The following is a 21,454-nucleotide window of genomic DNA, read 5'->3' as shown; positions in this document are numbered from 1 at the left end:
AGGAGTTAGAGGATTAGGGCTGCATTGTGTCCCCCGGTCACTGGCTTGCGTATTCCACTCTCTTAGGTGCATCGTGGAGGAGATGTGGGTGTGTCAAAAGTTAGGCCGGTACAGCGGGCCTGTGGCCAGTCTGTCTGCTGCTGCTGCTTCCAGACGCTCTGATGGCCTGGAATATTGCCCACCTAGCACAGGGAATTTGTCAGCTCCACCTCCCCACAGGGTGGAGGCTGCTTCCTGTTTTCCTGCCTGGACAGGCAGGGAGGAGCCCTGTTCCTTGCACTGGGCAGTGCTGTCTGATACTGGTGCAGGGAAAGGGACCACAGCAGGAGAGGGAAGCTTGTGTTTCTTGGATGGACTCACAGCCGCTACCACTGTTAATGCGATGGCGAGACGGTTCAGGAAGCCAGTGTGCGCCCTTCAGGTCACCAGCACTGCCTGTGATCCAACGATGGCCCATTGCATCCAAGGCCACATTCACAGAGAACCTGGTTTGGCCCCTAGCTGAAGGTGGGTCTCATCACCCATGGCTGTGGTCATTTTCCCAGTACAGACACTGAGGCTCAGAGAGGTTGAGTGAATCGCCTGAGAATGCACAGGGAAGCTTCAAGCATGGCACAAGTCTCATCACAGATGTCCTTAATTTTAATTTGCCTGAGACAGCAACATTACAAGCTGCCCAGGTTGGCCTCCAACTTTTCCATGTAGCTAAGAACGCCTTGGTGATGCTCCTGTTTCCACCTCCTTGAGTGTGGGGGTTACAGTGTCAGCACCGTGCCTGTCTTTACTTTTTGCAAAAAAAAAATAATTCATGCATTCTAGTGTGTACATACATGTGACATGTGTTCCTACCTCCCACCACATAGGTCCTAGGGTCTAACTCAGGTCATTCGGTGTGGCAGCCATCACCTTTGGTGTGACAGCAATTCCCTTTCACTGACGCATCTCACTGTGCCTCCCCCCAAACCCCTTCTAAAATCCCCTTTTAAAACTGAAGTCTTGTCTGCGGCTGGTTTTTAAAAAAAGGGGGGGGTACACAGATTTGACTTCCCTAGTCTTTTCCAACTGACATACTTGGATGTTCTAAATTCTTCCTGGGGGTGGGGGAAGACACGTATAAACCCTCCTAGGACATAAGTATCATCTGGAAACCATGGTGTTAACTGTCATCGTGACAGCCTCTAGACTGACCTGGAAGAGGGACTTCTAGCATGCCTGTGAGAGTCTAGACTATGGCCAGCCTCTGAGAATGCCTTGATTATATTAGTTGGTGTGGGAAGATCCATGATCACTCTGGGCAGGACCATTCCCTCAGCAGAGGATGCTTGGCTGTCAGATGGAGACAGATGAGACACCAGCGTGTGTGCTCATCACGTATGCTCTTGGTGAGTGTGGGTTTAAGTTCTCTCACCACTTAAATCCCTGGTGGGCTCTGAGCCAGAGTGAGCTTCTTAAATCCCTGGTGGGCTGTAAACTTCTTCCCTTAAGCCATTTGGTCAGAGCACCGGGAAAGCACTGAGACTAGCCTCAAACTTGTAGTCCTCGGTCCTCTGCCTCCTAATTACTGGGGTTCCAGGCTAAATGAAATCAGTACCCAGAGCCCATTGCTCAGATGGTAAAACTTGAGAAAAACAGGAAGTAATCACAATTGAGTGAAAGGTGCCCTGTGGGGCAGATTAGCGAGTGGTAACTCCAGCCAGCAGCCTACGTTAGCCAAGTTTACTTACTATTCCATGATGTCTTCTGTGTCTGTATCATTCTGTATTTCTTTCTGTGTTTTGAGAGAGGGTCTCCCGGTGTGACGCAAGGTGTTCCTGAACTCTCTTTACCTTTTATTTCATGTGTGTGTGTGTGTGTGTGTGTGTATCTGTGAGAGACAGAGAGAGAGAGAGAGAGAGAGAGAGAGAGAGAGAGAGAGAGAGAGAGAGAGAACACAGATGTCCAAAGAGTCCAGAACGCTGTGTCATCCAGGGCTGCAGTTACAGACAGTTGTGAGATGACCAGTGTGGGTGCTGGGAACTGAACCCAGGTTCTCTGAAAGAGCAGTCTGGCCAGGCGTTGGTGGCACACGCCTTTAATCCCAGCACTCGGGAGGCAGAGGCAGGCGGATCTCTGTGAGTTCGAGACCAGCCTGGACTACCAAGAGAGTTCCAGGACAGCCTCCAAAGCCACAGAGAAACCCTGTCTCGAAAAACAAAAAACAAAACAAAACAAAAAGAGCAGTCTGTTCTCTTAACCACTGACTACATCATGCATGCATGTGCTCCTGTGTACATGGGTATGATGCATGGAGAGTTCTTCCTCAGGCACCATCTGCCTTGTTGATTACATTTATTTATTGTGTATGTCATGCATGTACACGCGTGTGTACACACCACAGCAAGCTTGAAGAGGCAGAGGAAAACTTATGGGACTCGGTTTGCTCCTGCCCCCATGTAGCCTCCAGGGACTGAACTTAGATCTCCAGGTTTGGCAGCAAGAATCTTTACCTACTGAGCCATCTTGCCTGCCCCTCCCCACCTTGTTTTTCAAGAGGGGGCTTCGGAATAGGTCATTGAACCCCTACAAGAACCCTCCCCGGCGCTGGGATTCCAAGCATGTGCCACCTCTCGGCTCTCTTAGCATGGATTTGAGGGCTGGGTTTGAGTCCTCATGCTGGCAAGACAAGCACTTTACTCCTTGAGCTGTCTTCTGAACCCTGCCCTTGAGTTCTCTTTTAGCCCAGGCTGCCCTCAGATACACTGTGTAACCCAGGAGACCTGGAACGTAGGTAGCTCTTTCTTCACCTGACTCTCAAGTGCTGGGATTACAGGTGTGCACCACCACACACAGCTGTGTTTATGTTGATACCTCAATGTGCAAAAGATCACAAAGAAAACCAACTGAAAAGAACTCTTCCAAGAAGCTGTGTGCAGGGACTTGCCTCTTGTCTGTCCACACCGGCTTTAGGTTCCTTCTCAAACCCAGCCTCCCCCCGCCCCCCAAAAAAAACATTCTCAAAGGCGTCTGGGAACAGAGAGCTGGCGTCCTATGAGTCACGTACCTGCCTGCAGCTTCCCCGTCCTGCAGTAGCTGGTAGGTAGCCAGGAAGCGGAGGCCATCGTTAACCCACACTTCGCATGTGGTCCTTGGCTTCTGCTCATTTGTGTCTTCTGTCTGCCCTCTGTGGACGCAGTGAGCTGTGTGTTTCAGCGTGGTGGGGGCACTTAGAGAGGGCTCTCACACCCAAGGCCACTGTCTGAGTTGCAGACAGATGGGGTGCTGGAGTTTTCACAGGGGACACACGCGTGTCTCGAGTGGGGCTCCTCAGCCTTCCTAACCCTGCTGTGGTGACCCCACCACCACCGTAAAATTACTTCCATTGCCACTTCATAACTGTAATATTGCTACTGTTGTGAATCATAATGCAAATATCTGGGTTTTCCAATGGTCTTAGATGATCCCTGCAAAAGGGTCATTGGGCCCCAGGGGTCGTGACCCACAGGTTGAGAACCGCTGTTCTAAAGACCCTTCACGACCTGGGGAGGTATTCATTCAGCATGGGTCTCAGGCACAGCTCATGTTCCAGAGAGGAGCACGGGTCACAGATGACCTGGGATGAGCTAAGGATGAGTTGCTGGGAGCATCTGGGAGATGTCACCCAGGAATGTGCACACACAGTGATCTTGTTACAGGGTGTTTTAAGTTTTTGGCTCATAGCACCTTCCAGATAAACTCATCATGGATCGTTCCTTTTTATTTTTACCCTTATTTATTTACTCATTTTTTTTCCAGACAGGGTTTCTCTGTATTGTTTTGGAGGCTGTCCTGGAACTCGCTCTATAGACCAGGCTGACCTCGAACTCACAGAGATCCTCCTGCTTCTGCCTCCCAAGTGCTGGGATTAAAGGCATGTGCCACCAATGCCAGGCTTATTTACTCATTTTTAAAGTTTTTCAATAATTTCTTTTTATTTCATGTACATTGGTGTTTTGCCTTCATGTATGTCTGTGTGAGGATGCTGGATTCCCTGGAATAGGCATTATAGATAGCTGTGAGCTGCCATGTGAGTGCAGGGAGTTGAACTCGGGTCCTCTGGAAGAGCAGCCTGTGTTCTTAACCACTAAGCAATCTCTTCAGCCTTTATTTTTAAAGTTTTATGTTTAGTTTTTAAGTGTGTGTGTGTGCGCGTGTGTGCATGTGCACATATGAATGCAGGTGCCCAAGGAGTCCAGAAGAGGGCAGATTTCCTGGAGAGCTGGGATTGTAGGCAGTTGTGAGTTACTAGATGAAGTTGCTCAGAACTGAACACTGGTCCTCTGTAAGAACAGTACACTTTTTTTTTTAAAATTGAGACTGGGTTTCTCTGTGTGACTCTGGCTGACCTGGAACTCACTCTGTAGACCAGGCTGGCCTTGAACTCAGAGATCCTCCTGTCTCTGCCTCCCAGGTGCTGGAATTAAAGGCGTGTACCACCGCAAGGCTACAATACACACTCTCAACAGTGAATGTCACGTGCTTGTATAGACTTCGGGAAACAACTTTCAGGAGTCAGTTCTCCCCTCTCACTGTGGGGACCCCAAATCAAACTCTGGTCATCAGGCTTGGCAGCAAGCCCCTTGACCCTCTGAGCCATCTTGCCGGCCCACGCCGTGTACATTTCTTCGGTGTCCCGCTTTGTGCATGAGCTGCTGCCCAGCCCTGCAGCCATGTCTGCTGAAATCGAGTGCGTATACTTTTGGTTTTCTTTGGGTGTGTCTTAACTGGGGCCGCATTCCTCTTCCTCTTTATCTGTTATGGCACATGTGTGGGGGTATGGCCTTGTGTATGCCATGGTACACATGGAGGTCTGAGGACCAGGGCTTGGTTCTCTCCCTCCACTGTGGGTCCTGAGGATTGAACTCTGCTTGTCAGGTTTTCGTGACAGGCACTTTTGCCTCTGAGTCACCTTGCCTGGTCCTAGGCCATATTCTTGTTGTCACTGAGACAGTACCCAGTGAAGTGTGCATATTGAGCCATTTGCACTTTCTCAAAACAAAAAGTAAAGGAGGCCTCCGGGCGTGGCTTATTGGTAGAGCCTTGGCCTAGAATCTCCCAGTGAGGGGCTGAGGTTCTGACTTAGTGGCAGAGGTCTTGATGAATCACCTGATGAGGAGCTCGATGATAGAGCACTTGCTTAGAATCCTCCAGGAAGAGGCTTGGGCACCTGCCTAGAATCCCCCAGTGAGGGGCTGGGGTGTGGCTCAGAGGTAGAGCACCTGCCTAGAATCCCCCAGTGAGGGGCTGGAGTATGGCTCAGTGGTAGAGCCCCTGCCTAGAATCCCCCAATGAGGGGCTGGGGTGTGGCTCAGTGGTACAGCACCTGCCTAGATTCTCAAAGTGAGGACTAGGGGTGTGGTTCAGCTGTGGAACATTTGCTTAGAATCCTCCAGTGAGGGGCTGAGGGCATGGCTCAGAGATAGAGTGTTTTCCTCACATGTACAATACATACACATACACACACAAACATAGAAGCACACATACATGCACACACACTCACGAAGAAAGAAAAAGGAAAAGTACGAATAGTGACTGTTTTCCCAGTGAGTTCAGTGTAACCATCCATCTACAAAGAACCTTTCCTGAGCTTGTTTTGTTCTTCTTGTTGTTTGTTTCTTTTTAATCTTAATTTTTCAAGACAGGGTTTCTTTGTGTAGCCGTGGCTGTCCTAGAACTCACCTTGTAGACCAGGCTGGTCTTGAATCCACAGAGATCTGCCTGTCTCTGTCTCCCAAGTGCTGGGATTAAAACTGCCCAATCATGTTTATTTGTTTACCATAGATTAGTGCAAAGACTGTAAAAAGGAAGGAAGGAAGGAAACTAAATAATGCTTCTGAGTTTGTAGCCATTTGTTAGTGACAGAAAATGAACAAGGCTGGGCCAGCACGATGGTGTGCATTCAGTCCCTGGGACCTGCATGGTAGAAGGGACAGAACTGACTGCCACATGTTGTTCTCTGACTGCCACATGTTGTCTTCTGGCTGCCACATGTGCCCCCACCCAAATACACAAATGTAATTTTAAAGCAGCGTGCGTGCGTGCGTGCGTGCGTGCGTGCGTGTGTGTGTGTGTGTGTGTGTGTGTGTGTGTGTGTACACAAAGCTAATGGGTATGCCACGCTCCCAGACCTGACTTCACTGACAAACCACCCTGCTGGACCCCAGGGGACCCGTGTTATTTGATGTGTGCTTATTGTGGCCATAGATCAGACACTGGAATTCCACCCTTGGCACCCATTCCCAGAAGTTTATCCTGAAAGGACAATTCAACAGTCAGTTCAGAACATTTTTTTCTGCCAGGCCATCAGGTTCTTTGATATAACTCCAGGCTGGAGGATCACAGATCTAATTAACATTTAAAGAGGGAAAAGGTCCTTCAGTGAAGCTGCACTATCTTTAAAAAGTGGGTGGGCAAGCCCAGTGTCATTGTAGAAGTGGGACGGAATGTCGGCAGAGAAGGAAGCCAGCTTGAGGACAGGAAGCAGATGTGGTCCAAGAGAGAGAGCCCCGGCATGTCCTGTTGTGCCCTGCACTTACTCTTACTCGGCTGGTGCTGGAGATCTGCAATGCTCTGGAGTTCCCGGCTTAACTACAGAGGAAGCATGCTCTTGTAGAGCACTGACTCAAGACGTGGGAAGCCAGAGTTTGACCACCTGAGTTTGATCCCTGGAACCCATACGGAGGAAAGAGAGTAGCAACACTCTGAAAGTTGCCCTCAAGCTTACATATATAGACACACACATCACACACACATCATACACACACACCACACACACCCAACACACACACACATCATACACACCACACACACATCATAAACACCACACACAAACATCATACACACCACACACACACATCATACACACCACACACATCATACACACACCACATATATGTCATACACACCACACATATATCATACATACCACATACACATCATATACACACATACCACACACATCATACATACACACCACACACACCATACATGCACCACACATGCATAAATACGTACACCACACTCACATCACACACACACACCACAATACATAGATACACCACACACATGTATACCATACACATACCACACAGACATCATATACACACATCACACATATACAAACACATACCCCACACACATACACCGTACACACATATACCGTACACACATACATCACACTACACACATACATACAAACACCCCCACATACACACATAGACATACAGATTATACACACACACACACTCTCTCTCTCACACACACACACACACACACACACACTCCTGACCAGGACTCTTCAGATGTGCTGAGGTCCTGAAGGATGGGGAGAGCCTGAAGAACTATTGGGTGGGAGTTCACTGATATATGGCGCTACCCCGGTTTGCATCCGGGAACAGAAAGAGCACAGCGGTGGACAGATGGCAGCATCAGACGCGGTCAGTAGTGCAGCTCACAGTTTGAAAGGCAGGTGGGTTACAGAAGATGTTGGTTAATGGGTGAGGAGAGCTGGGAAGGGGTGTGCAGAACCCTGAGATATTCCAGCATCCCTTCTAAAGGGATCTCAAACCGAAACGTTCAGCAGACAGAACTGAATGGCGTGATGCTCACCAAATCCTCAGCAAGGGCTGAGTGGACACGTGGTCCCTTGCCACAACAGCATCTTTGCCCCCAGGACAGCAGAGACCCACATGATCAGAGGCAGCAGACAGGGTGGCACCTTTGTCCTCCTCTCCGTCCTTCCTCCTGTCTTCAGCAGTGTCACTCACTAGCTCAGGATGTTCCTGACCCTCCAGCCTCCGCTTCAGATTGCTGGGTTTACAGTTGGATACCACCACACCCTCATCATGTGATGCTGAGGGTCCAATTCAGGGCTCTGTGAGCTCTGCCGGTGGAGCTGCGTCCCAGACCCTCGTTCTGCTCTTACCTTCTTTCTTCTTGAGACGACAGAGTTTCATTGCATAGTCTGGGTTGGCTCAAACTCACAGAGTCTCCTGCCTCAGGTTCCCGAGTACCGGGATTACAAGCGAGCATTACCATGTCTAGCTTACAGTTTTGTTTCTTATCAGCTCTTCACGGTAGTATAAAATGTTATGCTGACATGTGGGCTCACTGAATGGACTGAAGCCCATGCTGGCTGTTGTCCCCTGTCCCCAGGTGCTGACGCCTTCCCTCGTGTCTTCAGGAGAAGTGCCCCCTACCCCAGGTTCCCTTCACCTCCTGCCTCTCCCAGGGCTCCCACGGGATGTCTGTCTTGTCTGCCTTGTGACATAGAGCTCTATTAGGTTTTGTCAAGGACGAAGTGATTGACTAGGTGAGAGCTGAGAGCCAGTGAACGAATGAATGAACGACTGAATCAGTGATGGAGTGACTGAGTAAGTGACTAGTGGCCAGATATGCAGTTGAGTAAATGAGTGAGTGTAAGGAGAGTTCTCTGGCCGGCTGGGTCCCACCGCTTCAGCCCCAAATGGACACAGAGACATATATTAATTATGAAGCTGTTGGTCAATGGCTAGCTCTGTCTTAATTATTAACCCATTTCTGTTAATCTAAGTATTTCCACGTGGGGGTGCAGACCTCTTACTCCTTTGTAGTCTACATGGCGACTGCCTCTGCCTCTCCCAGAATTCTCCTCATCTCCTAGTCCTGCCTATATCTCCCTGCCTCTATTAGCCAGAGTGTTTTATTCATCAACCAATAAGAGAAACATACAAAAGGACAACCCCCGCCAAATGAGTGAGTGAATAAGTGAATGAATTAATGAGTGCTTGGATGAATGAATGAATGATGAATGGTTAGTGTGTAAATGAGTGATTGCATGGGTGAGTGATTGTGAGAATGAGTAATCGAGCGAGTGAATAGTGAAGAAATGCACGGTTGGCTGAATGACCCAGTGAATGAATGAATGAATGAGTAACTGCACATCCTTCCCACCTGCTAGAGGGCTGTGTGCCACACGGCATCTCACCCATGTGGCCACTCTGCAGCAAGCCGTTCTCCGGCGTGACTGTGAAAATGTTCAGAGAGCTTTGTTCCTTTCTCCAAGGTCTTGGACGGCAGTCACCTATCCGGGAGAAGTCATTCACCCTTGTTTGGGCGCCGCTCCTGCCTGCCAGGGCCCGGAGTCCTGGCCTCTCTCCTGCCGCTGAGAACTCCTTGCCACAGGAAATTGGGCTTATTTTGAGGACCAAATAGCCTCTAAATATAGCCTCCCTGCACCGATATTTAAAGAGCGGTGCTGTTTGTGTTAGTCTGCACAGGGGAGAAGGAGAAAGACAACTCTCCAACCCCCTGTGAGGAGAGCGGAGTCTACCAGGTTTTATTGGGAGCAGAGCCAGGGCCAGGTGTCAGAGTTTTAATTACTGAAGTCCCAGGTGCTTCTCACAGGCCTGTCGCCAGCCTGGGGCTTGAAGTTTAGATTTCTGTTTCCAGGCAGTCATCTCTTGATCACTCCTACTTGGCTCTGTTTAAAAATACCCTAAGAGCTAGGCATGGGTGTGTGCGCACGCCTGTCATCCCAGAACTCCTGAAGCCTGATGGATGCGGGAGAATCACAAGTTCAAGGCCAGTCTGGGCTATATAGGTTATTCCATCGTAAACAAAACAAAAGTCCCAAAGCAACAGAATTCCCTCCTGTCCTGGAACACGACACAGGCATCCTTCCTGTCACACTCAGGGGAGCTGTACTTTAGGAGATGCCCCCGGCAGCCTCAGGACTCACAGGCACCACATGGGGGAGCCAGCCTTGAACAAGCCCTTTGCCAGCCTCTCTCCCCTCCTCCCCCCTGCAGCCCCTCTCTCCCCTCCTCCCCCTGCAGCCTCTCCCCCCCCCCCACTCTCAAGCACTGGTTGACAAGCAGCAAGTGATGAGGGATGGGGGCCCTGGAATCTTTCTGGGTAAAGCAAGCTGCCAAGAATAGAAAGCAGGGAACAAACAGCTCATGCCTCAGAGAGAGATGTCAGCCCTGAAATTCCACTCATGCATGGTATCCGGGGGCCTCCTCCCAGCCCCCCCTTCTCCTCCAGGCTCCATCTTGGGCTGCTGGGTGGACAGAGTGACCTAAGAGAGCCCGACCCTTTTGGACTAATGTTTTTGTATCTCAAGTGGTTTTTTTCCTAAACTAAAAACAGGACTATTGGGGTGTGGGTTACACGTCTTTGGGGCTGGATTTATGTCTCTTTGGGGGAATGAAAACAAGTGCTTCTTCTGTGCTCGGTGCTCCTGGCGTGGTGAGCATCCTCGCCTTCGTGTTTGTGGCTTATACTTCACCGTCTTTTCCTCCTTAGCAATCAAGAGACAGACATGCGTCACTCTTGTCACTGCTATGGCACAATGCCTGCAAAAGCGTCTCCTTAAGGAAGGGGTTTAAAACAAGCTATTTAAAATTAAAATACAAAAATTAAAAAAAAGAAAGGAAGGAAGGGTTTGCCAGATTCGGTGGCGCACACCTTTAATCCCAGCACTCAGGAGACAGAGGCAGGCGGATCTCTGTGAATTCCAGGCCAGCCTGGTCTGCACAGTGAGTTTCAGCAATCCAGGGTTACATAATAGAGAGACCCTGTTTTTAAAAAAAGAGCTAGAGAGGGAGGGAGGGAGGGAGGGAGGGAGGGAGGGTCTGTTCTGGCTCACAGTTTGAGGGTACAGTCCATCACGGTGGGGACAGCGTGGTGGCAGGAGCAGGAGGCGGCTGGTCACGTGGCCTCCACAGTCAGGAAGCAGAGAGAGACGGATGCTGGTGCCCAGCTCACTTCCTCCTTTTAATTCAGTCCAGGACCCCAGCCTAAGCCAAGTGGATGGTGCTGTCCACATTTAGGTGTATCTTCTCACTTCACTTAACCCTAAAGACTTCCTCACAAATGTGCTGAGAGGTTTGTTTCTTAGATAATTCTAGAGCTTATCAAGTTGACCAGATACACCATCACAGCCTGCAAACAGGAACTGTTTTTTATCTTCTGTATTCTTTTAGAGGCAAGTTCTCATAGTCTTAACATACATTGGCCTGAGACTCATTGTTGTCACCCAGGCTACCTCACATTCACAGTGATCCTCCTGCCTCAGCCTCCTGAGTACTAGGATTATAAGCATGCTTGGCTCCAAAATAATTAATGATGATAGTTGATGTTTTTAAGAAAACTATTCAAGAAAACACCCAGACATCATAACAACAGCAAAAACCCATGCTGAGGTGGCAAGATGGCATAGTAGAGCCCCTGCCTAGAATCCCCCAGTGAGGGGCTGGGGTGTGGCTCAGTGGTAGAGCACCTGCCTAGAATCCCCAGTGAGGGGCTGGGGTGTGGCTCAGTGGTAGAGCACCTGCCTAGAATCCCCCAGTGAGGAGCTGGGGTGTGACTCAACAGCACAGCACTTGCCCAGCACAGATGATGCCCTTGGTTTCATCCCCAGCACTGCAAACCAATCTGAAATGTCAGTGTTCTTCCCTGGGACAGGCAGCAATTGTCTTTCTTTAGGGCTGGAGTGTTCATATCCCCAGTGAGAGATTCTCGGGTTCTCTTTGCCAGGTGTAGTCCCAGGAGTTCTCGCTGGTTTTGCTGTTGTCTCTCCTCTATGACAGTGTTCTTGGTGCCTGAATACTCATCTCCATGTCAGTCAGCCAGCACATAACGGTTTTTTTCCAGGGCTTGCTGTACCAGGTGTGCAATGAGAGGTTCCTCTCACGGAAGCTCTGTCTGGTCCCTTGAGGGAGGGGACCTGTCATCTTTTCATCGTCTTTGTTTATTCTACTGAGGTCCTCTGGGGTTGGAATGAGTGAGTTCTTTGGAATGTCAGCGTGCCCTCCCCAGCGTTCACCAGTTAGCCAGCTATGCCTGCAGAGCCCGGCGCCAGGAGTCAAGGATGAATCAGACTTGATTGTGGAGTTCCAGTTGCTTCCAGAACTCAGAGAGAAGGTGGGATTAATCACCTCCAGCGACTTGTGAGCTACTTAGGGTTGTAGAGTGTCTTTCAGTTAGAGAAGCCAGAGGGAGCCAGTAGCAGGGGCAGGCGGGGTTGGAGGGGGGCTTTGGAGGACCAGGATGGAGCCAAGGGGAAGCTAGGGGAAACAGCCCATGCCACCGCAAAAGTCCCAGACTGGCGTCCCCAAGGCTGGAATCTTTTGTGGGTTTGTTTTGTTTGGCCCACGCAGTGTTTTGATTTTGTTTTAAATTTGTTTTTAAATTAGAACTTACTTACATGTCTTTATATGGAGAACTCAGCTCTGTCCCTCACCCTAGTCCTCACCCGCCCATCTGACCCTGACCTTTTGTGCATTGAATCACGGAGTCCAGTGAAACCCGGAGACATTGGGAAAAGTCTGAGACTTGACAAGCAAGGTCAAGGTAAGGGTTACAAGTGATGGGGACTAGGTGTGTAAGGTCAGTAGAATACAGATAAAGATGAAGATGCAGATATGGATGAAGGCATCAGCCGTCTTGAAAGTGTACCAGAGTGGGCAGAGCTCGGTGTGGTGCTACACAACTGTGATCCCAGAACTCAAGAGCCTAGCAGCCTGAGTTCTCTCTTCAGCCCCACAGAATGGAGGAAAAGAACCAACTACACACACACACACACACACACACACACACACACACACGGGTCTCATGTAGCTCAGCTTAGCCTTGAACTTGTTATGTAGCTGAAGCTAACTTGGACCTCCTGATTGCCGGCTCCAACCCCCAGAACACATTTATGGCATGAAAATAAACAAATCGATGGAACTTGATCTCTCTCTCTCTCTCTCTCTCTCTCTCTCTCTCTCTCTCTCTCTCTGTCTCTCTGTCTCTCTGTCTCTGTCTCTCTCTCTCTCTCTCACACACACACACACACACACAGAGCTGAGTCCATATTTGTGGCTTGTGTGTAAATGGTTTCAAGACTGACCTCCTGCACTGGACAACTAATAAGGGGCTCATACCTGGGAGAGACTAATTCTTCTCCCAGTAGCCCTTAGTTGCCTGTAGTTCTTGAGGTGTGTGTGTCTGTGTGTGTGTGTGTGTTTGTGTATGTGAGAGAGAGAGAGACAAGAGAGAGAGAGAGAGATTGTGCAGCCCAGGCTGGCCTGGAACTCAGTCTTCCTGCTTCATCTTCCCAGAGTGCTGGAGGGACCATATTTCCACATTTGTTTTTTTGGAGGTCCTGGGGATTGGACTTGGGGCTTCTCAAATGCTGAGCAAGCGCTGTACCACTGGGCTACATCCCCAGCCCTGGCATCTATGTCCCGTCTTTTGATGTAATAGGGTTTCGGGAAGCTGAAGTGCACTGGCCATACACACACCTCCTCCATGACTCATCTTACATATATTAACAAAGAGATGAGAAAGGGGCCGGCGAGAGGGCTCAGCAGGAAAAGGGGCTTGCTGCATAAGCCTGGCGACCTAAGTTCTATCCCTGGAGCCTACACGGTGGAAGGACTGACCCCACAGAGCGGTCCTGTGACCTCCGCATGAGTACGGTAGCATGCATGCATGCCCGCGCCACGGATTGATAAGTAAATTAAAGTAAATAAATAAATTCGAATGATAAAGACCTGCAATGAGAATGAAGAAAAGGGGTCTTCACCCGTAAGATACATCAACAGGTTCCGGAAAGACGTGAGTAGATGCTGAACACAGAGTGGGGGCCCAAGGAGGTGCATATTGGGAGCGCATTGCATCGGAAGGGACGCAGGGCTGGAGTCATGTGAGAGCACAAACTGATCCTTCCTGGTGGGAGCACATACATCTAATCCCTGCACTGAGGAGGCTGGGGCTGGAGGGTTGCAAGTTCCAGGCCAGCCTGCTCTACATAGTGAGATTCTTGTCCCAAAACAGTGAGCTCAGGGAGTGGCTGAATTAGAGGGCCCGAGTTTGATTCCCAGAGCCCACGCTGAAACAGACAACACCTGGGCATGGTGGCCCACACCTTTAATCCTCGAACTTAGGAGGCGTAGAGGCTGCCTGTGTGAGGCTGAACCTTGGTCCACATAGAAAGTTCCTAGGCCAGCTAGGACTACATAGTGAGACCTCCCATCTCAGAATAAAATAAAAATCAAAACAAAACAGGCGTGGTGGCTCAAACGCATAATCCCAGCACTGGGGAGGCAGACACAGGTGGATTCCCGGAGTCAGCCAGCCTAAGAGAGTCAGCAAATCACAGGTCCCAGTAAGAGACCCTGTTCCAAAAAGCAAGGTAGATGTCACCTAAGGAATGACAGCTATGGCTGGCCTCTGGTACACACACACACACACACACACACACACACACACACACACGCTTGCACTCACATAAACATGAACTCTGGTCCTCTGCGAGAGCAGCATGCTGTCTCAACTGTCTCTCCACCTCTGTTTCCCCAGCACTTTGCTGATGGCAGCACTCTATCGGGGAGTTCAGGGGAAAACTAGAGAAACCGAAATAGTATCCCCAGAGCTCGAGCACATCCGAAAATGAACCAGTGAGGGCCGTGGAAAGAATTCAGAGTCTCATCAAGCTGCCAGGACGCTAAGGGGGGTAGGAGGAGCTCTTAGCTTGTCTCCCGAAAACGACTAGAGAAGAGAATGGGAAGTGGGGGCACGTGCCTGTCATCCCAACACTCGGGGAGAGGAAGCAGAAGGGTCGGGAGTTCAAGGTCATCCTTGGTGCTCCAGTCTGAGGCTGCGTGAGTCTCTGAGGACCAGGAGATGGCTCTGCAGATAGAGCAGACAGAGCCACCCAAGCCTGGTGACCTGGGACTGGGGTGGAAGGCTGGGTTCAGAGACTCTGGGAAGAAATCATCTCCCTGTGGCTGGAGAGGCGGCTCAGTGGCTAAGAGCACTGACTGCTGTCCACTGACGTCTGAGGTTAGGTTCCCAACACCCACACGGCAGCTCACAACAGCCTGTATTAACTCCAGTACGGAGCAGACCTCCTGACCGTCACCCTTCTCCGTAACAATGATGGCCCCTGTGTCAGCACACACCTGGGACTTTAAGCTCCCTAGAGCCCATTTCCTCCAAACTGAACACTTTGTGTTTCTTCCTTCCCTGCCTGCTCATTGCCATTGTAGACTCGAACAAGAATCTTTAATAAGCAGGGCAGTGGTGGTGCACACCTTTAATCCCAGCACTCTGGAGGCAGAGGCAGGCGGATCTCTGTGAGTTTGAGGCTAGCCTGGTCTACAGAGTGAGTTGTGGAACAGCCAGGGCAACACAGAGAATCCCTGTCTCAGAAAACAAAACAAGAATCATTAGTGCTACTCACACCACAGACTCGATGTCACAGTGTCTTGAAATTTTCTCTGCCAAAGAAATTAGTCCATTACTGTTTTTGAGACAGCATCTCACTGTATAGCCCTGGCTGGCCTTGAACTCACTGGAGAGCCACCTGCTTCTGCTTTTCAAGTATTGGCATTAAAGCCATGTGCCAACTAGTTCATTGCTTTGACGTTTAGCCTCAGGCAAGCGCTTAGGACCCAGGCAGAGGCAGCCAGAGTCTGTTAGTGTCAGAGGAATGGGCTCTGGCCTGGTTGCCAGTGTTGCTCCCCTGCACGGCCTCTTGAGCGGTTTCTCCACAGTCCACATGGCTGTCATCCCCACTGTCTTCCAAGTCCCTGCCAGAATGGCCCATTGGGCTCTGCTGACCGCAGGCAACCACTTCTTTTTCTTGCAGATTTCCAAAATCTTCTCCATCCCTTTAGAAACAGCAACAACAACACGGCCCTGTTCTCCACAGCAGCACCCGTTCTCCTACCAACTTCTGTCTTGGTTTGCTCTCCCTTGATGTAATAAAGCCTTGGCCAGAAACAGCTCAGGGGAAGAAGGAAGTTTTTGTTTTTGCTTTTCTTACAGGTCACAGTTCTCCACTGAGGAATCTAAGACAGGAACTCAAGGCAAGAACTTCGAGGCAGGCGCTGAGGCAGAGGCCCTCAGGGAAGGTGCTTTCTCAGCCACCTTTCTTTCTCTCTCCTTCCTCCTCTTCTTCTCCTCCTCTTCTTCTTCGTAAGACTCCTTCTTATTTTCCAGGCTCTCCACACACCTTTAAAATCTCTGGGCATCAGGGTGCAGCCTTTAATTCCAGCACTCGGAAGGCATAGGCAGGTGGATCTCTGTGACTTTGAGGCCAGCCTGGTCTACAGAGTGAGTTACAAGACGGCCAGGGCTTCACAGAGAAACCCCGTCTTGAAAAAAAAAACAACCAGACTAAAAAGCTGATCATTAATCATTTTGCAAGGGCGCCATTTAGTGACATTTAGTAATCTAAGCCAGCCAGGCCTGGAAGTCACCGTGTACTCAAAGGTGGCCTCAGACTCACAGCCACTCTCCGTTTTTAGCCTTCCAGTGCTGGAGTGTCAGGTCAGGAGCTGTCACACACACCTGACTTCAAGTGTGTGTTTCGGTAGCAACCCTCAGCTTTATTCTTGTGGTTTCTTTGTAGACTCACAGAGGTAGTCACTGACATGGAAACTGACTGCCCCAGAAGCCAAGACCGTCCAAAATTGCATTTGTGTTATGTATGCCTATATAGGTAGATATACACGGCAATTTCTATGTGTGCATAAATACACGTGTGATTGTGTGTGTGTGTGTGTGTGTGTGTGTGTGTGTGTGTGTGTGTGTGTGCAGTATCGATACTACTTTTACAGCGAGGTACATGTGTGACGCTGTCTGCATCTTCACTCTTTAGGAATTTGTCTTTCAGGTCCATTTCCCCATCATCCTGCTGAAGTCATCCGCAGGCCATGTACAAGGAACGGGGGTGGGGCGGGGAGATGGGGGGTGGGGGGCAGTTATGGTTACATGGGGAATTAAGCCAGGGGACCTCAGGCCCAAGGGGCCTTGAAGAGAGCCCAGTGGGCTGGTTGGCAGGCAGCACCTGTGCTTGTGACCTGAGTCAGCTGCTGTGGGGCCGCTCTGAGGGCACTGTGTTCCAGTCCCAGGACACGCCTGTGATCTGGGGGAGATGGCTGTTGAGACGGGAGCTGGAGGCGGGCCGCATGGTGATGAATTCTTGTCCACTCGAGGGCTTGATGCAGCTGTCTCCGGGTGAGGACTGAGGCCTCTGAGGAGGCAGCTGTTGTTGGGGAACAAGGCCAAACCTAGGACAGCAGGGTCGATGTCTGTTTGCATGAAGCCCGACAGGTGGGGGCTGGGTTCTGGGTATCCTCACCCAGGGGGCATCTGCAAGCTGGTCTGTCCTACATTTGGCTGTCTTTGTCACCATCCAGGGACTCAACCCTGCAGAGGCCGAACCTGGGGCCCTTCCAGTTCTCAGGCCACAGATGCAGAACCCCAGGTGGAGTGTGTGCTTGTCCTGGGTACAGATGCAGAACCCCAGGTAGAGTGTGCTTGCCCTGGGTACTTTCTGGGAACCAAGAGCTCTCTGACTGTCCAAGACAAGCAGGGTCTCCGTTTCTCTCTACAGTGAGCTTCGCTTTGCCTGCATGGCTCCAGAGAGGCAGCTTCCTTTCCTAGGTTGTGCAAGCCACGGGGCACTTGTGTTGTGGGTTCAGAAACTGAGAGCAAGCCCCGTCATTGCTCACTGTTTAGTGGAGAGGGATTCAGGAACAATTAGAGTGGCCCTGTGGAAGTGTGGAGGGGACACTATGGGACCTTGACAGTGTGTGTGTGTGTGTGTGTGTGTGTGTGTGTGTGTGTGTGTGTGTTTGTCTGTCTCAGTGTGTGTCTGTGTGTGTGTGTGGCTTGACAGTGTGTGTGTATGTCTGTGTCTCTGTGTATATGTCTTTGTGTGTGTCTGTGTCTATGTGTCTTGTGTCCAGGATATGAGGACTCCTTCTCACTGAGGGAAATAAACCCAGGTATCAGCATTTTCACAGCCCAGTGCAAAGACAGCCAACTTTGCCTGGCAGACATCCCCTGCAGAGGCTCAGAGGCAGAAGCAGAGCCCTGTGCTGGGCACGGTGAGAGCTAAGGAATCGAGCATGGGGAGGAGAGGGAGCCGTAGGAAAATGGGCTCCAAAGGAGACAGGCAGGGCCAGACTGCATGCACCCAGGGATGATTGACTGACTGACTGACTGACTGACTGACTGACTGACTGACTGACTGGGTCTCACTATGTAGGCTTGGCCTAGCACTCTGTGTAGACCAGGCTGCCTCAAAGTCACAGAGATCCACCTGCCTATGCCTTCCAAGTGCTGGGATTAAAGGCTGCACCCTAATATCCAGAGATTTTAAAGGTGTGTGGAGAGCCTGGAAAGATGAGCTTTGTGTTTAGGAAAACTAGACCAGCCTCCCGCCCAGCAGGATAAAGAAGAGGGGGCTGGAGAGACGTCTCAGTGGTTAAGAGTGCTTGCTACAGCTACAGAGGACCCTTGTTGGCTTCCTGTGCCCACCTAACAACTCAAACTGTAACTCCAGTTTGAAAGGATCCTATGCCCTCTTCTGGCTTCGTAAGGTACTGCATGCATGTGGTGCAGACAGATATACATAAACATAAATAAACATACGATATGCTTTTAAAAGGAAAAGAGATGTGGGCAAGAGAGTTCAAAGAAATCCATTTGGATATTATTACTATTATTATGATGAGTAACACACTCAGGGTCATGGTCACAGCCAGATGCGGTGGCACACACCTGTAATCCCAGCACTTGGGGTCCTGTGGTAGGAGGATCATGAGTAGGGCTACAAAAGGACACAACAACAAAAATATGATGTGATGTAACATCAAGGAGTCAGTGGGGGGGGCAGATAGCTCAGATCTATCAAATGAGGCAGGATGTTAAATTCGGTTTGTTTTTAGATTTTGTTTTATTTTAAATTATGTGTCTGTGTTTCTCTGTGTATGTGCACATGAGTGCCAGTATCCAGGGAGACCAGAAGAGGGAGTTGGATCCCTGGAGCTGGAGTAACCAACAGTTGTGAGCTACCTGATAAGGGTGTAGGGACCAAACTAGTGTTCTCTGCCAAAGCAATACCACTCTTAACCCCTGAGCTATCTCTACAGTCCCAGGGTATTAAGAGTTGATGGTAATACTTTGATTAGAATATGGCTAGTTCTGTTGGTAGAGTATCTGGCTAGCGTGTGTAAAGCCCAGGATTTTCTTCCCAGTACCACATAACCAGGTGTGGTCACAAGCCTGTGACTCCAGCACTCAGGAGGAGGTAGGATCACAAGTTCAAGGTCATCCATGACTACTTGATACTGCTCCCCTTGTTTTGTTTTTGTTTTGAAACAGTGTTTCTTTGTGTGAGAACCATGTCTAGCAGGGGTAAGCTCTGACACATGCCAGGTGCACATATCTTTGATTCTGGCAGAAGCAGGTGGATCTTTTGCGTTTGAGGCCCTTCTGGTTTACATTAGCAAGCTGCAGGAAAGCCAGAGTTACACAGCAAGACCCTGTCTCAAAAAAAAAAACAAAAAACAAGCCGGGCCTTGGTGGCGCACGCCTTTAATCCCAGCACTCGGGAGGCAGAGGCAGGCGGATCTCTGTGAGTTCGAGGCCAGCCTGGTCTACAGAGCGAGTGCCAGGACAGCCTCCAAAACTACACAGAGAAACCCTGTCTCGAAAAAACCAAAAAAAACCAAAAAACAAAAAACAAAAAAAAAAAACAAAAAACAAACTCTGAGACATGTCTTGGAATTCAAAGGGAAAGGGATATGTGTGTGCATGTGCACACTCTAGGCACATGTAATTCTGGTGTGCAATCATGGGAGTGTGTCTTTCTGGTGTGTGTGTGTGTGTGTGTGTGTGTGTGTGTGTGTGTGTGTGTGTGTGTGTGTGCTTGCCCAGGAAAGTCTGAGAAGGTCTGAAGTTTCGGCTGAGACTCTGCAAACAGCACAGGGCCAGCAGCATACTGAAGGTTTCTGCCCACCACACTTGCAGAGCTCCTCTGCAAAGAGTAGGGTGTTTCTAGTTCTAGACGATTTGGGAAATCCCAGTCTAACCATTAGCTGATGGGTAGGTTAATGGAGCAAAGACTTAAGTAGCTACACATGCCCTGGAGCCCAGGTTTTGCCTCATTACTGGGAAAGCCATTAAGTGAATAGCAGCTGAAGTGTGAAGAACCTCCCAGAGGCAGAGCTTGGTTTTCAACAGAAAGCATGAGCTGTGCAGAGAAGTTGAGTTCCAGGACAGCCTGGTCTACAGAGTGAGTTCCAGGACAGCCTGGTCTACAGAGTGAGTTCCAGAACAGCCAGGGCTACATGGAGAAACACTGTCTCGAAAAACCAAAAAAAAAAAAAAAAAAAAAGTGGAGAGTGTGCCTGCCACTCTCTGACCCCAGATTGGCTATTTGAAATACTTTAAATAGCCAATTTGGGATTTGGAATCTTATGAAATCAAAGTGACTGAATAGTCTAGAATTGGCATTGTATTTTGCAACCATAATTTAAATTGTGACTTGGGTCAATGCCAAGACATTTACCAGGTGTAAGACAGGCTCAGTGCAGTCTAGATGAATTTTACAGTTTTGCATTTGTGATCTTACTGGTTTGACAATTTTGCAATGTGAATTTTGTTGCTTCCTTTCCTTAAAAAAGCATATATGTGTATACATACATACACACACATATATATAAATAAATATACATATATATATATATACTTTTTTTTTGGTTTTTCGAGATAGGGTTTCCCTGTATTTTGGAGGCTGTCCTGGAACTCGCTCTGTAGACCAGGCTGGCCTCAAACTCACAGACATCTGCCTGCCTCTGCTTCCCGAGTGCTGGGATTAAAGGCTTGTGCCCCCAACGCTCAGCTATATATATATTTTTATGTATATATATATTTATATATAATGTATACATATGTACGTTACATATATACCACAGTGCTTATGTAGAGGTCAGAGGACAACTTGCAGGAATCTCTGTCCACCATGTGGGTGCGGGAGATTGAACCCAGGTCCTCAGGCTTGGCAGCAAGCACCCTTCCTTGCTGAGCCATCTGGATGGCCCGAATTGTATTGTTTTTCTACTGGGGTTTATGCAGGGAGCTGGAGGGGTTTAAACTGGACCGAACCCAGGTCTTGGAGATCTCATGTTCCTCCCATCACTATCTGTGAATTGAGTGAAAAACTTTGGATTTGTCCCAGCCCTCGGAGTAGGTTGGCAAGGCATCATTGTTTCCTGAAAGTCTATTTTATAGCCTGCCTTTGATACTTGCCCATTCCTGTGCCTACTTAAATAACATTCCCCATTAATCATATTAATTTTAGAAAAGCTATTTTAAAAACAGTTTCAAAACTTGCCACAGTTACCAGTTTAAAGCCTTTCTTTCCAGTGTCTGCCTATAAATACCCTGCCTATAAATAGCTACGCACTTATGCATATGCACAGACGCATATATTTATACCATTTTATGAGATTGTCCCCACACTCTATAAATGGGTTCCTATTCTGCCTCCTCACCTCTTGCAAGGTTTTGTGCTGCTGGGAATAGCATAATGGTGAAGGTTAATTGGGCCTTGAGGCCAGAGTGCAGCGCCCTGTTCCCCCTGTGCCTCTGGGAATTAGTTAACCCTTTTATG

The 21,454-nt window shown here is 49.3% G+C and overlaps 1 protein-coding gene and 1 long non-coding RNA gene across 7 annotated transcripts in view; both read left to right on the top strand.

Moving 5' to 3' along the window:
* Window positions 1–21,454, top strand: part of Hip1 (huntingtin interacting protein 1) — a 118,402-nt gene that overhangs the window by 8,967 nt on the left and 87,981 nt on the right. For 2 of the 6 annotated variants that reach the window (XM_040731223.1, XM_040731221.1), the window contains exon 1: window positions 16,803–17,299. The exons of 2 other annotated variants lie outside the window; for them this stretch is intronic. In XM_040731223.1, coding sequence (XP_040587157.1) covers window positions 17,078–17,299 — 222 coding nt within the window. In that variant the 5' untranslated portion in view covers window positions 16,803–17,077. Of the gene's footprint in view, window positions 1–16,800; window positions 17,300–21,454 lie in introns of those variants that run through there. 2 more of the 6 variants (XM_040731227.1, XM_040731222.1) reach the window with 2 other exon arrangements.
* On the top strand, window positions 10,713–16,705 carry LOC121133945. Its single transcript, XR_005870954.1, has 3 exons — window positions 10,713–11,919; window positions 12,192–12,348; window positions 13,246–16,705. It is a non-coding gene; the product is annotated as an uncharacterized LOC121133945 (long non-coding RNA).

This window comes from Mesocricetus auratus, unplaced genomic scaffold, assembly GCF_017639785.1.
Source record: "Mesocricetus auratus isolate SY011 unplaced genomic scaffold, BCM_Maur_2.0 Super-Scaffold_100025, whole genome shotgun sequence".
Lineage (NCBI taxonomy): Eukaryota > Metazoa > Chordata > Mammalia > Rodentia > Cricetidae > Mesocricetus > Mesocricetus auratus.
Note: the sequence above shows the minus strand (reverse complement) of the source record. Positions and strands in the feature narration are given on the sequence as shown.